This window comes from Delphinapterus leucas, chromosome 11, assembly GCF_059928025.1.
Source record: "Delphinapterus leucas isolate spDelLeu-1000000601 "Yukka" chromosome 11, BTC_Dleu_Yukka2, whole genome shotgun sequence".
Taxonomy (NCBI): domain Eukaryota; kingdom Metazoa; phylum Chordata; class Mammalia; order Artiodactyla; family Monodontidae; genus Delphinapterus; species Delphinapterus leucas.
The window spans coordinates 92117683-92134686 of NC_143139.1; the positions used below are offsets into that span (position 1 = coordinate 92117683).

The 17004-nt window shown below is 57.3% G+C and overlaps 1 protein-coding gene across 2 annotated transcripts; it reads left to right on the plus strand.

Annotated features, from left to right (window-relative positions):
* The first annotated feature begins 8569 nt into the window (after window positions 1-8569).
* On the plus strand, window positions 8570-16619 carry CDC42EP1 (CDC42 effector protein 1). Of its 2 annotated transcripts, none has more exons than XM_022596930.3 (3): window positions 8570-8676; window positions 13258-14028; window positions 15350-16619. In XM_022596930.3, exons 2-3 carry the CDS (start codon window positions 13566-13568, stop codon window positions 15970-15972), a joined length of 1086 nt encoding a protein of 361 aa, XP_022452638.2. In that variant the 5' UTR covers window positions 8570-8676; window positions 13258-13565; the 3' UTR covers window positions 15973-16619. The 2 variants fall into 2 exon arrangements, with proteins under 2 accessions (XP_022452638.2, XP_022452640.2); XM_022596932.3 differs by lacking the exon at window positions 8570-8676 and adding an exon at window positions 8775-8931.
* The last annotated feature ends 385 nt before the right edge of the window (window positions 16620-17004 follow it).

The following is a 17004-nucleotide window of genomic DNA, read 5'->3' on the forward strand; positions in this document are numbered from 1 at the left end:
AAAGGCCCCAAGGCAGGGGAGTGGGGGTGACCTGACATAATGGGTATGGAAGGACTTTGTAAACTCTCAAGGGCTGTGCACTTGGAAGGAGGGGTTATTATTGTTATTGTCACTATGTCAAGTTTGGGGAGGAGACAGGGATGTCAGGCAGACACATGCCACAGCTGAGAGCTGCCCCTGCCTCCCTTCCTGTTCAAGTACTCAACCTAGAGAATGCCCAGCTGGCAGGCCGGCAGACGTGCCTGGGTCCTTGAACTGCAAATGGCATTCACTCCGGCCAAACTCGTTTTCCCTTTGATCCTGCCAGTAGCTATGAGGTAGGGCTGGCAAGGCTTATTATCGTCATATCCATTTGATGGATGGGGAAACTGAGGCACGGGGTGGACACAGGGTGGTGGCAGTGGCTTGCTGAGATCACCTAGCTCACTAATGGCGAAGCTGAGCCACATGCTCAAGTAGCCCGGTTCTCAGGCTAGGCTGTCCTCCTGCCTCGCCCCAGCATCTGGCCCAGCACCCACAAACCAGCACACAGCCTCCACCAGGAGGTGCCAGCCACCCCCCAGGCTCCAGCCCGAGAAGAATGCGGCCTGAGCCTCCCCGTGGGAGCTCTGGGCAGCAGGCCTTGGCAGGAGAGAGGCCGGCTGAGTCAACAAGAGGCTGGCAGGGGCTCAAGCTGCCCACCGAGGTGGAGTCAGAGACCTAGAGGGGGCTGCCCACCCCCCACCCCTCACTCTCCATGAGACCCTCCCTCCTGCTTGCCTGAGTGGCTGCCAGCCCAGTTAACCCCTTCAGGCCTGACAGGGGAATGGCCTGGTGAGTATCAAACAGTCAATCGCCCTGCAGAAAAGTGCTGTGGGACCTCAGGTAGGTCACTTCACCTCTCTGGGCCAGTTTCCTCACCTGTGAGATCCACTACTTACCCATGAGGATGGTGTCAGAGTCTTTATGAATTAATAAAGGTTACTCTGCACATAAAACTGTACAAGCCATTGCATCTCCCCTCTGCGAGCTGGGGTGCAAATTCCTGCGTCCAGAGGCAATGGCTGTGCCCTGTTGCCAGGTGCCGAGGAGTTACTTAATGAGTGCTTGCTGTGACGTGACAGTTCAGTTCAGGAAACAACTCAGAAAAGTACAAGGAGCCTGAACATCTGCAATCATTATGATGCACACCCCCAACCTGTGTTTGTAAAGCTTCTTTTCCAGCCATCTTCTTTGATTGCAGCATTATTATTCCCATTTTACAGATGAGAAAACTGAGGCACAGGGAGGCTAAGGAACTTACCCAAGATCTACAGCTGGGACTAGTCGGAGCCAGGTCTTCTGACTCCTGGGCAGACATTTGGAAGGGCAAACATCGGGGAGGGCCCCAGGAGGTGGAGGGAGGAGCAGTGAGCAGAGGTTATGGGGAGTTGATTTCTGCTCCATTTCAGGGAGAAATTCTTGACCAGCAGAGCTGTTCTCTTGGAATGAGCTCCCAGTCACCAAAGCGGTGTAAGTAGGGGCGACATCCATCAGTCAGGGAGGCTTCTGAGCAATCCCGGCCCCAGGAAGATGTGTGTGCAACACGCGGGGTTCCTCCCCACATCCTCACACTGCGAGGACAGGGTCCCTTCGTGGTCTCAGAGCCTTTGCCCTCAAGGCAGCAGGGCAGTGTGAACGCCACAGACTGAGGTTTGAATCCAGTGGGACCACTTCCGAGCTGCAAGAGGTTGAAGAAGTAACTTTACCTCCTTGGCCTCAGTTTCCTTATCTGTATAATGGTGTTGTGAGGATTAGGGCCAATGCAAGTAAAGCACCGAGCCCAGAGCTCAAGCTCGCGTCTGGCATTTAGGAGGTGCTTAATTACTGCTCCCCTCACTTCAGCTCATCCTCCTCTTATCATACGTCCAGGAAAGGGGGGAGGAAACCAGGAGCTAAGAAGCTGTGTGGGAAGGGGGATCATCGGAAGAACCCAGGACTCAGAGCCGGGAGTACCGGGTTCGACTCCCAGCTCTACGAACAACAGGCAGGGGCCGTGGGCCAGTGGGAAGGGCTTTCCCTCCTCTGTTTCTGCGTCCACCACACAAAGGAGATCACGTATGTAAAAGCCCTGCATCCACCAAAGTGGGCTGGCTTTTGTTAGAAGAAAACAGACAGACCCATGCATCCAGGAATGAGCCCATGGTTGTGGGGCTGAGGAAGGAGCCCCACCGGACCTAGGCAGGACCAGGTGAAGCCCCAAGGGCTGGGATAGGCTGGGGGCATCAATGCTAGCGATGGCCAGGGCAAGGCAGGGCTGGCCTCCAGCCCACAGGCCTATCTCTCAGGCCAGGCTGGTCAGCAGAGAATAGGCCATTGTTTCTGCTCCTCAAACACTTTTCCTGTCCCCCCCTTGCCCCTGCTCTCTCCACACCGGCCCCTCCTCATGTTGAGAACAAAGATCTCCTGGAGGACCCGCCAACTCGTGCAACACTGCCCTTCCATCCAGGCCCCTGGCCACCTGGCCCAGGTCTGAAGAAGCCAGCCTCATCATCCCTGAGATGGCAGGGTCACCAGGCCCTGGCCCTTCTGCTGTCCCTCCCCACAACCTGCAGCTACAGGCACCTCAGACCCCCACTCCCCGCCCCCCATCCATCCGACTGTCCTCCTCAGGGGTGGGGCTGGAGGAACTGACCCCACATCCTTCCTCAGCCCCCCTCCAACTTCTTGTCCTGTTCTCCAGGAGAAAGGGAGCCTGAGGGGCCGGCGGGGGGGGTGGGGGGCTTCCCTTCCCCCATTTCCCTGTGGAGCAGTGAATAAGGAACCAGAGCTGAGTTGGCCTGGAAGGCTCCGGCTGAGAAAACTCTTCCACGCGGCCAGCCCTCTTTCCAGAGCCTGGAATTCCAGAGGCGTTTCCGGCCCTGACAGCTGCCTGCTTCTGGGAGCCACGCTCTCCCTGTGGGCCTCACAGTCCCACCCTCTAAAATACCCTTGGGATTAACTCCCATCCTGACCCTGCTGCTCCCAAGAACCCACTGACACCCAGGCATCACCTCAAGAAACAGCCAAGCGGGGACAGCCAGGGACTAATCTATCATCACCCAGCCCGCAGGCCACCCGCCAGCCCCAGGCCAGGCCCTGATGCCCCAGCAACTCAGTCATCACTCCAGCTGACACCCCATGGCACACACACCCACGTCAGACACACACATTCAGTGTACCCAGCCTGGCTCTCACACCTTCTGGTTCGCACAGCTTCATATGTCTGTGTAGAACCTGGTCCCACCTCCTCCAGGCAGCCTTCCTGGAAGCCCTGCCAAGTCCGTGCTCTGTCTGAGCCTTAACTCTCTGTGAGCCTGTCTGCTTCATCCTGTTCGGCTGGGAGCTGGCACACAGTAGGTACTCAACACATGCCCATTCACACTGAAGGCAGCCATGGGGTGTGGGGCGGCCAAGGACTCCAGCTCCACTGCTGACTCGCTGTGCACCCCCGGCAAGGCCTACACTCTCTGGGCCTCAGTGTTCTCCAAAGCCCACTGAGGCCCTGAAACTTCCACCAATTGTTGACTCTTGGGGATCTGGGGTAGGCGGAAGGAACTAGGAAGGAAGGGCTGAAGGTTCCTTCCAGGAAAGTCTCTGTCCCCTGGCTCCCCTCAGAGCACGTTCCTGTCCTCAAGGTCAACCAGGGAAAAAAAACTTGGGGCCAGGTTGCCGCAGGCCTCTGCTAATGAGAAACCCCAGTAAGGATCCCAAGGCACCTCAGGGTCTGTGACACCTGAGGGCAGCCATTGCTGGGGAAAGGGCAGGGGCCCAGACTAGCCCACACCACAGAGGGCCAGGCACAGCATTCAGGGCCTCTCTCCCATCCTCCACAGTAGACCCTCCCCAGCTTATCTTCTCCCCTCTCGAGACCGGCTTTCTCCCCAGCTCCACCTGTGGACAATCTTACCCGAAGACACAAGGCCCAGTTCAAATGCCACCTCCTCCAGGAAGCCTCCCTGGACTTCCTCAATCAGTCCTCTGCCTCCCTGGCCCCTTCTACCACTGTTTTGGCCTTTCAGCCCTACCAGTTCCTGACCTCTGTCTTCCTCACCACATCAGACAAATCTCTGAGAGCAGAGACTGCATTCCTTACTCACCACTGCCTCCTCACAGGGTACCCAGCCCAGGGTCTGGCCCACAGCAGGCCCTTACTTAATATGTGCTAAATGAAATCGCCTCCTGGGAAAGGAAAGTCCTAACAATAGTAATAATAATAGCTACCCTTCATTGACCATCACCTACAGGACAGGTAGTGAACTTTATGGCTCATCACAAGGCCCAGGTGAGGAAGCGGCTCAAGCAAGGTCACTCAGCTAGTGAGAGGCAAAGCCAGGATTTGAACTCGGGTTGGTCTGACTTGGAAATGCATGCTGGGTGATAGAAGTGAGAGCATGGGGTAGCCCCCTTCGCCCCACTGCTAGTCTCCCCAAGCTGGGGAACTAGCCTGCAGTACAAATCACTTGGAGAACCCAATGCTGCCCCCTTCCCTGCAATGCCCAGGTGTGTCTGAGCCCCTGCCGGGAGTCCAGCCCATGGAGAGTGTCCCTGGAGTGGTCCCAGCAGGAGGACACCTGCCCTCAAGGTGGTTGCAGCCCAGTTGGGGTGAAAAGGACCCCCTTCCTATGCTGGCTGTGACCATTTGTTCCCCAAATGCGCCAGGAGCACAGACATCACTGTCTCATTGGAGAGCTAGCTCACAGAGTAACCGATGCCAATATGGAGGAGGGACCAGGAGCAGGGGAGAGGCTCACTGTGGAGGAGGGCCTCCAGGAGGAGGTGACATTGCAAAGAAGCCTTCAAAGATGTTTTGCCCAAGGGCAACCCATTGATGAATGTGAGTGAGGTGTGTGCCTGAGAAAGATAACGACATGCTCAGAAAGTCATGTTGGTCAGCAGAGGCCAGGTATGAGTTGATGTAAGATCGTGAACAGGGAATGAGTGGGTGGAGGGACCCATGTAGGTACAGGCGGGCGGGTAGATGGCTGTGGGTGTGGGCAGTGGAACAAGGGTTGCTGGATGGATAGAGTGGGGGGGGGATATATGGGTGGGTAAATGGATAGGGGCGGAAGGAGGCATGGGTGGGGAGGTGGATGGATGGGTGGGGGGTAGCTAGATAATGGATAGGGCTGTAGGCAGTGGGTCAACTGAGGTGTAGTGGGTAGTAGGATGGCGTAGTGGATGGGTAGTAGGTTAACAGATGGATGGGTAAATTGGTGGTTAAATGGATGTGTAGAAGGGTGGGTAGATGGATGGATAGGAGTGTGGGTGGTGGGTGGGTAGATGGGTAGTGGACACTCAGAAGACAGAAGACTGGGGGAATTTTCTGGTGGTCCAGTGGTTAGGACTCTGCACTTCCACTGCAGGGGGCATGGGTTCGATCCCTGGTCCAGGAAATAAGATCCCACATGTCTCGTGGCATCACCAAAAAAGAAAAAAAAAAAAAAAAAGACAAAGGACTGAGAAGAGCAATCAGTGGGTCATTGAGCAGATGCATAAACTGACCAAAAGCCGAGCCAGACTTTGGGATGGAAACGATGCATCCTCCTAGGGAGGGACTGGGATGGGGGCTGATAGATGTGGCCAACTCACTCAGCTCAAGGCTCCCACTCCAAACCTCACTGGAGCCTGGTGGGCAGCCACTGGCATTCCTAGGTCCCCAAGAGGGAAGTGACCCCTTTAGCTGTGCCCAGCCCCCTCCACCCTAGCTCCATAAAGGACTCCCTGCCCAGAAACTGCCTCCTTTCCATAAGCCCCAGGCCTCAGCCCACCCAGTCTGCAGGGTGAGCTGAGGCAGCAGCTGAGCTCTGTGATTATGGCTCAAGGGGCCTGGTTCCTCAGCACACAGGAAGAGAGGGGGCCGCCTGAACTCCAGGCAGCCAGTCCCACCTAGCGGCTCCCAGTGCCCAGCTGGGAGGCATTTGTTCTGCATTCTGCACGCTGACTACAGCTCTGCCAGGGTTAACCCCTGCGCTCCTGGGCACAGTCTCTTGACAAGGGAAGGAAGGCGATCACAGGAAATTGGGAGAGGAGAAAACCATGGGAAATGGGGACTGCTCATCCCTGCATCTTTCACAAGGATGCCCAGACCCCTCCCTTTCTCTTATTTTCCGGAAGGAAAAACTGAGCTGGATCCTTAAATCAGGAGTGAAGCCAAGAACAGGAATGCAGCCTATATAGAGAAGTACTGTACTTCTATCTGGAGAGAGGCTTAGAATGAGGGGAGAGCGCCTCTCAGTCTCAGTTTACCCATCTGTAAAATGGGGCAACGAATTTCTAACTCACAGGTTGCCTCACAGAGAGCTAGCAGAGACAAAGTGACCGGCACATAGTAGGAAGGTTCTCAACCACTGGTTGCTCCTTGCCTGCCCCTGAGCCCGGAGCTAAAGCAGATAGAGAGTATGTATGGCAGGTTGTAACTTTCTCCATTAACACTGCTCTCTCGGCCATATCTCTGGGGCTCTCAGCAAGTAGTAAATACCCACGAGCAGCAAATTTCCATGCTGGTATTATACCCATTTTACAGACAAGAAACTTGAGGTTCAGAGAGGCCAAGTGCCTTACCCGTGGTCTCAGGGCCTCTGACATCACACCAAACTTTGCCAGCTGCTCCAGGGATCTTCTGACTAGATGTGTAATTTATTGTCTAACCAGGTCACCTTTAAGAGTGAAAGGAAGTGCTATTAATAATTACGCTGGGACAGTAGGCATCATCTGGGACCGTCCTGGGCAAACCGGGAAGTATGGCCATCCTGCCACAGTTGGAGGCTTTGGGAAAGTCACTTTGCTTCTCTGCAAAATGGACATGATGGCAGTATTGCCCCTACAGGGATCTCATGAGGATTAAATGTGATGATGCATGTGAGGCGCTACAGGGCCTAGTATGCATTAGATGCTCAATAAATGCTGCTTATTACTACTACTGTTAAGGATGATAACCACAGAGCGCTAGTCCCTGCCTCCGTCACTGTCCTTCACGGACGTTCTTGGCTCACAGCAAGAGCTTCCAAATTCACACTTGATCACACTGCTTGCTGGCTTGGTGAGGTGGGACACCTGGCCCAAGCTTAAGCCCCCAACGCCTGGCCCAAGTCTCTCCCAGCCCTTGACTGTGCCCCCCATCTGGGCCTCTCAGGGGCAGCCCCCCTTCCCCCATGCTATTCAGTGCCTCTGAGATGTTCCAGATTTTCCCGGGGCAAAGCATCTTCAAGCCTGACCCCAGGGAAAGAGCTCTGACCGACTGGAGTCTCGGTGCTACTGCTGTGTGAGCAAGTGCTGGAATTCTCTATACCTCAGTTTTCCCATCTGTCCAGCTAGGGAAATAACCCCCTCCCTTGGTGGCCAGCACGAGGATTCTGGGAGCCAATGAAAGGAGCACAGCGCTCTGAACCGCAAAAACATCCTCCTTCCACGTGTGTGTAAATATGGCTCCTCCTCCAGCCACACCTGCCTCCTCCATGCCGATCCTTAGCTTGTTCTGTCTCTTGCCAGGTGTGTGTGCATTTCCACTGCCCTTCCCTCTGCCTGTGTGTCCTTTACAAGTTAACTCTGGTATCACCTCTTCTAGGACACCTTGCTGAGCCCCGCCCCTCTCCTGCAGGCTGTGTTAGGGGTCTCTTTGGGTGAGGACAGCCCCAGGTCTTCCTGCCTGTCCTCAGGGGCCTCACAGTCACAGGGGAGTATCAGAGGTCAAGACAGCATGAGGCAGGGATCGGAGATCTATCTCCCCTCCTTGAGGATGGCACAGAGTGCTGTCCCTGGCTGATTCCCTGCCCCTCACGGGTGGGGTTGAGGGTGCTCAATAAAGCTTTCGGAACCCATCTATCTGAGGCGCGACCTCATGTAATTGTTCAGCAAGATTCCTAGGTGCTGACACAGCAGGGAACACTTAACAACATAACATCTGACGCCTGCTGCTATTATGCCATTTTACAGATGGGAAAAGCAAGGCACAGAAAGGATAAGCAGTGACCAGAACAGAATAGGAAGCCAGACTGTTGAGTTCCAAGGTCCACAGCCTTGACCACACACCACACCGCTCTACCAGTGGCCTGCACCCCAGTCTGGCTCATGTCTGTGTCCTGGTACCCGCGGGGGCCTGTACTGGAGCAAAAAGGAAAGGGGGGTTAGGAGAAAGGGAGTGGGTATCCCAGCTTGTAGAATTTAAGGTCTAAGCAGGACTCTGGCATTCAAGGCCTCTGAGATCCGGCTTCCCTGTTCCCCAAACTCCCGCAGGGAGCGGCTGAAGAGCCCAGCAGCGAGAGTTACCAGGTCAGGGCGTCCCAAGGCCACGCAGGGAGACGGTGGAAGAGGGCTTGGGATCCGAGGACCGAGTCACCTCGCCCCGGCAACCCGCACGTTCCCCGGCTCCCCCTGCCCCAGGCAGCAGGCAAAAGCCTGACCTGACGTCCCCGCCGCTCCCCCTCCAGCTCTCGCCGCCGCCGCTCGGGGCGGCGTGATCGGTGCCCGGGACGGGGGCCCGGCCCCGCCCGCAGACGGGAGGGGAGAGGCGGGAGGAGGGAGCGGGCCCACACCCCGTCCCCGCCCCCGGAGCCAGCCCGCGGAGCCCGCGGCCAGGGCGGCGCAGACCGGCCCAGCCACTCGCCCGGGCTGCGCGCCGGGACGCGCTGCCGACGCGTTCGCCCTTCGCCCCAAGCTCCTGCGGCTCGCGGAGAGAAGGTAACTGCGAGCTGGCCCGCGGGTCGTCGAGCCCGGGTGGGCGTGGACACCGGCAGGGGGATCGCGGCGCCGCGAGGACTTGGCACCCTCCGCTAGGCTCAAGGAGCGGGGGAGGGGGGCCAGCCTGCCAACGTCGCCCCGGGTGCCAACAGGCAGGCCCGGAGCGCTGGCCGCGGGAGAGGCACCGGGACGCGCCAAGTTTTCGGGTTGTTTTGCAATGTTCCCGGCGGGAAGAGTGGGGCAGAGAACTGGAAGGTAAAGCGGGTTGCGGGAGGAGGGGGCGAGTCGAGGGCAGTCTAGGCTCCTTCCTGCCCTGGGAAAGGAAGGGAAGGAACGGGGAGGGGGCTATGTGTCGGAATGTCTGGCCCCTTGTCGAGGCCGGCGCGGAGAGCGGGAAGTGGGGGGGGACCGCTGGGGAGATGGTCCAGGCACCCTGCCCCCTCCCCAACCGCCGCATTCCAGGCCGGAGCAGCGGATGAGGTCATCCCGTCCGGTTCCCCTCGGGCCAAGGCAGCCGGCTGCCCCCTTACCGGCGGAGCGACCCTCCGCATTCTAACCCCGTACCTCCCAGAGGGAATGTTTTCTGGCCAAAATCTTTCCCGGGACTTCCAATCCCGACTGCCCTCGAGACTGTTCTATTCTTGCCGAAACAGGCAAGACTCGAGAAGTTTGAAGCCCATTTTCTGGATTGGGAAACTGAGGCTCAGATTGGTGAAAGGACTGGCCCGGAGGCCACAGCCGCACGAAACGCAGCGCAGGGACTGGAACCGAGGACTTGGGGAGACCCTGCGGGAAGCCAGTCAGCCTCGGCGAGCCAAAGGCTTATTCGGCTCTAACTTGGGGTGTCTGGGCAAGAAGCGTCTCCCCCTCTTCCTCCTTCCTCCCCTGTGGCCCAAGGTGCTCTCTCCTACTACTATCCCCCTTGACGTCCTGAGAACGGGGTCTCCGCTGCCACTGTGGACAGCTTGCTACCCTCTTTCTGGCCTCAGTTTCCGCGTCTTGAAGTGGCTGGACTCTGAGAACCAGAAGAAGGCAGCCCCCAGGGAGTTAACCCCTTGTTCCAGAGGCCAGAGCAGCCCTAACAGAGACAGGGTCCCGCTGCGCATTGGCATGGGTGGTGTTACCCAGCGGGACGCTTGCGAGAGGGGGGCTATGTGCAGGGAGTGGCCTCCAGGATGAGAGGTAGTGCCCGCTAGGGGCCTGCGGGTGACCCCCAGGTGAGCGCTAGGGTGCCGCGGCCCCCACACCCGCCTCAGCCTTGCCTCTCCCCCTCCCCCCACCTTGGTTCCTCCAACCACAGGTGCCTCCACAGCGGCCCCTGCTGGCCTTCCCTAACGCATGGTCCCTGCTTCCGGCCCCAAATCTTGTCCTCGTGGTCACCACTGCTATTGAGCAAGCACCTACCAAGTACCCAGGCCTGACTGTCCTCTGTAGGGTAAACATGAGGACTCCTGGGACGCTGAGGCTGCACGGTGACCACTCTAGCCCAGGTCACAGACACCGAATCTGCAGAGCTGAGTCTCCTGCCTCCCAGGCCTGCCCTTCTGTACTCAGCGGCTGGGCATCTGCCCGGACCCCAACAACTCTTCCCCACGCCCCTGAAGTCTTCGCCCACTCCCCTGGCATTTACTGTTGATGTTGCTCGACTCCTGGGGAGGTTCCCAGCCACACCACTTTTTTTGTTCTCTGACGTGGGGCAAGTCAGTTCCCTTTCTGTGCCTCATTTTTTCCATCTGTAAAATGGGTATTTGTGAGCATTAGCAGGTAGTATTCCTGGACAGGTGAGGGGAGATAGGCCATGTTCCTGGACAGCCGGAGCCCTGCTTACTCCAGGGCCAGGTGGGGCACACCTAACCACCAGCAATACCCCATGGTCAGAGTCAAGTGCCAAATGGGCTGCCATCAAGGGTCCCTAGAATGAGAGATATTAGTGTCAGAATGTTGGCTTTGAAACCCAGCCCTGCTTCAGGATCCAAGGGTTTAATTGACAGCATCTTCCACTCTTAAAACTCTCCTGCGAGAGGACCAGCTTCGATGCAGTTCTTGTTTTCCACGTGGGAAAACAGGTCCCCAGTAGCAGTGCCCTGCCCTCGGCTCCACAATGTCGCAGGTCTCTCTACAGCAGTGGGTGGGGTAGAGATCTTTTGGAGGTGCCCAGTGACATTTGGGAGGTGGGGCATCACAAGATTGGGGCAGAAGCTGGTCTCACAAGTCAAAGTGGCCATGGGTGTTGGGTGGGGGCTGGAGCCCCTTTTGCTGAGAAAGGAGGGGCTGCTTCTAGAAGCCAGGGAATTGGGGGCTGGGGAGAGGTGGGTGTGGCCCCATGGCAGACACAGTGACCCCTCTTTATGACATTTCAGGATGACACCCTCCCCCCCTCCTCCAGAGATTTAATCCTCACCTCAGCAGAGCAGGGAAACCTGGCCCATGGCAGGTACCTGCCATGTGACCTTGGCCAAGTTCCTTCTCTCCAAGCCGTGGCTCTTCCTGTAAAATGGGCTAACGCTCCAGCTTTTCGGGGCTGTTGGAGAATCAGATGACATCATGTAGTGGCTGGCCAAATGCAGAGTGCTTCATAACTTCAGCAAACATTCCACAAGGACTTCTTGGTGCCTGGGGTGCCAGGGAAAGGGATGATTCAGAACCGCCCCCCAGGGGGGAGGAGTTAGGGTTGGGAGAGGATCAGATGGTGGGAAGGGAAGAGAATGTAGTCAGAAAACAAAGCAAGCTTTGTTTTATTGCCTCCTTTGTTTTTATCTTGTTATTTAACCTATTTTGAATTTCAAATAACATTTGAAGGGCAGAATTGAGGTTTTTACGCTTGGAGGTGGCAGCAAAAAAATTTTTTTTAAGTTGACACTCAGATCTAGGTGTTCTTGTTAAGAATCATTATCAACATCTATCAGCTCAGGTGCCGGGCCTGTGGAGGTAAATGACTTGCCCAAGGTCACACTGTGAGGCCACTGAATCCTCCACCTACCCTCACTCGGAAGGTGACAAGGGGTGAACCTTTGGCATGAAGGTATCACAAAGAACTCCTGTGATTAAACTGGTATTGATTTGGCACTTGGCCGCCTGCAGAGCCCAAGCTGAGTGCTGGGACCGAGGGAGGAGGGAAAATCCAGGCAGTGGCCCCAGCCTCAGAGTGTGTTGTGATCTGGAGAGACAAGACTGGGCTCCACGGGCCAGTAAAGGCTATGTGAGTCAAAGGCTCTGAGTTGACGTCTCTACCGGCTCTTTTTTTTTTTTTTTTTGCGGTACGCGGGCCTCTCACTGTTGTGACCTCTCCCATTGCGGAGCACAGGCTCCGGACGCGCAGGCTCAGCGGCCATGGGTCACGCGCCCAGCCGCTCCACGGCATGTGGGATCTTCCCGGACCGGGACACGAACCCGTGTCCCCTGCATCGGCAGGCGGACTCTCAACCACTGCGCCACCAGGGAAGCCCTCTACCAGCTCTCTTGATGTGACCTTGAGCAAGCTTGGCCTCTCTGGGCCACAGGAAAACCAAATGTGGGAACATAGGCTCATAGGTGTCCTCCAGCCTACACTTTCTATGATACTAGAAGGGGTAGCGTCGGACCAAGAGAAGCTTAGAGAAGACTGGGACTGGGGAAGAAAGTGGGGGAGAGATCAGGAGGGCAGGGAGTAGGCAAGAAATAGCTTTTGGCACCAGCTGAGCTTTTTCCAAAACTTGTTCCCCGGTGACAAGGCTTTTGTCAAAACTATGATAATGTTCTTTCCTGCGGGCCTTCTCAGAGCCTTGAATATGCTCAGGCATGTAGTAGGCATCTGGAAAAACCACTTTTGACCACAGGATCCTTTTTCCAGGAAGCATCTAGAAGGCGAAGGGTTCTGCTGTTTACACAGCAGTTCACAAAACCTTCATCGGGCACCTCCTCCCTCCTGGCCTTGCTGGAAGACAATTTAACCCACCAGCAGGAGGCCCTTGGGGTTCAAGGGCTCTGGGGTTGGGAGCCCTGCTTCACCATTGCCTACTGTGTGGCGTCGGGCAAGTCCCTTCACTTCTTTGTGCCTCAGTTTCTCCTCTCTCTATAGAGCCTCCCTCAGGGCTGTTGTCTGGGTTAAATGAGTGATGAACTTAAGCCATTGGCGCTCAGTAGGTACTTCATCAGTGGGCGCCGTACAACGACCACTCGTACTTTTTACCTACACACAGCTTAAGTGTACAGCTCGATGAATGTTTTGTGCCCCCTCCCAGTCTATACCTGTTCAAAGGCAACCACAATTCTCATTTCTATCATATTGTTTTGTTTTGCCTGTTCTTAAATTTTCTGTACGTGGAAATATGCGATGTGTCCTTCTTTGTGGGCCTGTCTGCTCAGCATTTTCTCCATGTTCCCCATCATTTGTTCTTTTTTGTTTTTTTTTTACTTTTTGCTCGCACCACGAAGCATTTGGGGATCTTAGCTCCCCAACCAGGGAGGGAACCTGCGCTCCCTGCAGTGGAAGCGCAGAGTCTTAACCACTGGACCGCCAGGGAGTCCCCATTTGTTCTCTTTAGCTGTTATTATTTGGACCCAGGATGCCCCCAGGCCTACCACTACTTTTCTTTCTTTTAGGTCTCCACCCCTGGGCAGGAGAGGGGCTGTCCACATTTGAGGCACGTCTGGTGCTTTCTGTGTTCTTGGACAGAACACCTACAGCTGCTTCCACAGGGCTAGGAGCCAGGCCTCAGGGACAGACAAGCCATGGACTTCCCATAGCCTCAGCATTTGGGGGCAGCACCTTAGGAGAGCAGGGGCGCAGGCTCCATCCGCCCCCTTTCATCGAGAAGGAGGGAGCTGAGAAGTGGACCCTTAGCCCAGCCCAGCGCCCTCCCCAGGCCCCCCCGTGGGCATGGACCAGCAGCTGTGAACAGCCAGAGCCGATGCCGGGCCCCCAGGGGGCCGGAGGAGCCCCGGCCATGAACCTGGGCAAGCTCTCACCCGTGGGCTGGGTGTCCAGCTCGCAGGGGAAGAGGCGGCTGACTGCGGACATGATCAGCCCCCCACTCGGGGACTTCCGCCACACCATGCACGTGGGCCGTGGCGGGGACGTCTTCGGCGACACCTCCTTCCTCAGCAACCACGGTGGCAGCTCACGGGGCACCCACCGCTCGCCCCGCAGCTTCCTGGCCAAGAAGCTGCAGCTGGTGCGGAGGGTAGGGGCACCGCCCCGGAGGATGGCTTCCCCACCTGCGCCCTCACCTGCTCCACCTGCCATCTCCCCCATCATCAAGAACGCCATCTCCCTGCCTCAGCTCAACCAGGCCGCCTACGACAGCCTCGTGGTGGGCAAGCTCAGCTTCGACTGCAGCCCTGCCACCTCCACAGATGGCCACTCCAGTTACGGTGAGGGCCTGGGCTATCTGCCTATTTTCCAGAGGCTGAGTCCCAGAGGGTTTGATGGTTCAGCCAAGACTCCAAGTGAGCTCTTTTCCCCACAGCATTTCAGCCTCCGTGGAGGTCAGGCCCAAACCCCAAATCATGGATGGAGCGGGGTGGGGGGTCACAGGGTGGGAAACTGCTCACTCCCCAAAACACTGATGTTAAGAGGTGAGGAGATGGGGTTTGAGTTCTACCTGCCCCTGAGCTGCTCCCCCCCACCCCCAGGCTCTTGGCTTGGCTGCCCACTTCAATGGAAGCAGCTCCCTTGTGTCAGAATGATATAGTGGAGAGGCAGAGAGCCAGGGCTCTGGATTCAAATTCTGGTTCTCCCTGATTCCCAGTGAGCCAACTGACCTCTGCTAAGTCCTGGCCTGTATAATGGGCCCCTCAGGGTCACTGCTAAGATTCAGTGAGATGATACACATATTCAGTGTGGCCCAGAATCTGGCACATAGTAGGTGCTCAGGACACAGGAGCTGTTGCTGTGTCATTATGTGAACAAAGGTTCCTGTAACTTGGCAAATTTGGAAAACCACTCGCATGGACAGAAGCCAGAGGCCCTTCCTGCCGGGGTGGGGAGTGGCAGGTGTAACCTTGTCTCCCCCTCTGGACAGCTCACCTGAGAACCGGGGCCCCTGCTGCCACCTGGTGGCCATTTCCTGCCCTGCAGCTTTGCCCCAGCACCGGAGGCTTCCTCCGGTGCTCCGTCTCCAGGGGTGATGCTTAGAATCTCACTGAGGGCTGGTCCACAGTTCCACCACTATATCTCAGTCCTGGTAGTCCTGGAGCCAGGGGCTGGGACAGAGGACCTTTGGAGGGCATTTGCCTGTCCTTTGGGTCTTGATTTCTGTGTAGTCAAACTCTGGCTGCTGGTTCCATCCCTGTGCCCACAAACCAACCCGTATGCTATAGGTTCATGGCAGGGAACCAGGGGTCATACAAGTTCACAGCTGGGACTGAGAGTCAGGAGATTTGAGCTCCAGGCTTGGCTTCAGTCCATCAAACTCTGTGGCCCTGAGCTAGCCCTTCCCCTCGTCCCAAACTGAGCCTCACTTTCTTCACCTGCAAAATGAGAATGAGGATTATGTAAATTTCCAGGGTTGACAGGAGGATCACACAAGAGACTACGGGGCTCACTGTATTGGAAAGATGGGGGAAACTGAGGCCAGATGGGGGAGTGGCTTGCTAAAGGCCACATAGCAAGCTGGAGTTGGTCCTGGCTTTCCCCTCCCCAGTTCCTGGTTAGGGACCCCAGCTATGACCCTGGTCCCTATTTCTCTTCTAGGCCTGGACTCCGGGTTCTGCACCATCTCTCGCCTGCCTCGCCCAGAAAAGCCTCGTGACCGAGACCGTGATAGCTCCTTCCCCTCTGAGCCTGAGCTTCGCCGCTCTGACTCCCTCCTGTCCTTCCGCCTGGACCTCGACCTTGGGCCCTCTCTCCTCAGTGAGCTGCTGGGGGTCATGAGCCTCTCAGAAGGCTCTGCAGCCGAGACCCCAGCCCCAGCCCCTGCTGCAAATGCCCCAGCCCCTGCTGCAAACCCCCCGACCCCTGCCTCAAGCCCCCCACCCCGTGGACAGTGCCCCAATGGGGTAACCCTGGGGTTGGGCCCAACGGCCGAGGCGAGGGCCAGCCCAGTAGGAGAGCGTCCCTGTGCACCTGCTGACGTGGGCTCCGGCAGGCGCTGGGGAGCAGGCTGTGGTGGCAGCCAAGGCAGCTGCCACTACGCTGAGATGGATGCTCGGCGCGAGCTGGTCGAGGCGCTGCCCCAGGCTCGGGCCTCTTGGGAGAGCCTGGACGAAAAGTGGGGGCCACCGCAGGCAGGCAGCAGGGCCTCCGTGCCCAGCACGGTGCAAGCCAACACCTTCAAGTTTGCTGAAGCCGAGGAGGATGACGAGGTCAAGGTGTGAGCGGCTGGGCATGGGCTCAGGACCCCAGCCAGCCTCGGGGCACCGCCTATGAACTCCCTGGGCGCAGAGCCAGCCCCTCACCTGACAGCTGGGTCCCGCCAACGAAAGATGGGAGAAAACCCAAGTTGTCCCCAGACCCCTCCACACCTCTGCAGGACAGACATGGGAGGGAGGCCAGAGGAGACCAGGCTTGTCCTGGGACCTGCGTGTTCCCATGGGCCGTGCTGGGCCGCCCTGCCTCCCCCCACTGCCACTCTGGACCCAGTAGCCATTGCTCCGGCCCACCCGCCACCCCAGGCCATCCCCACCAGCTGGAGGGCCTTGCCTCACAGTGCAGCCTTTGTGCTGGGAAAGCTGCCCTTGCTGGGTGGGGGTGGGGAGCATAGCACATAGAGCCTTTGTCCCCTCTCCCAAAGGGACTGCCTGCCCCAGCTCATCCTGGAGTTGCCCCCAGCAGGGTCCCCACTGCCTTTCTGAGAGCGCCAGCCCTTGCTAAGGCTGCTTCCCCAACATTCCCCCCGCCACCCCACTTGTCCCAGAAGCCTCAGAGAAAAGTCAGGTGTGACCTCACAGTGGGGGAATCCCACTTTCCCGTGCACCCCAGACCTGCCTGTGGGTCCTGATTAAAAAAGGCTTTTTTGATAAAAGGTGTCCTGCAAGATGCTTGAGGACCTGGGAGGACAATGTCAGCGCCACCTGCTTGAGTCCCCTAAGCACTGGGTTTGGAAAGCCAAGGACTCCCCCAGGGGGCCCCAGTGAGGGGAGGGGCCGAGGCATTGGGTAATGAGTAATTAGGCCGGAATGAATAGCCCTGCGATAAGAGGCCCAGGTGGGAGCCCTTATCTATAGTTCCGGGAACAGCCCCTAGCCCAGGTGCCTGGAACCATAATCCCACAGGGCAGCTTGGCACTTGCCCTGGTGATAAAAGGGGACAAGCAGGCAGGACTGGTGGCTTAGAGGTGTTCAGGAGCACATCCAACCCCCATGTGGCAGTCCAAGGACCTTATGCCTCAGTTTCCTCATCTGTATCAT

What these genes read in the sequence shown, in the direction of transcription:
- CDC42EP1 (XM_022596930.3), top strand. Translation starts at nt 13,566, where the DNA reads ATGCCGGGCCCCCAGGGGGCCGGAGGAGCCCCGGCCATGAACCTGGGC. An exon ending in AGATGGCCACTCCAGTTACG is followed by an intron (nt 14,029 to 15,349) that starts GTGAGGGCCTGG and finishes TTTCTCTTCTAG; the next exon opens with GCCTGGACTCCGGGTTCTGC.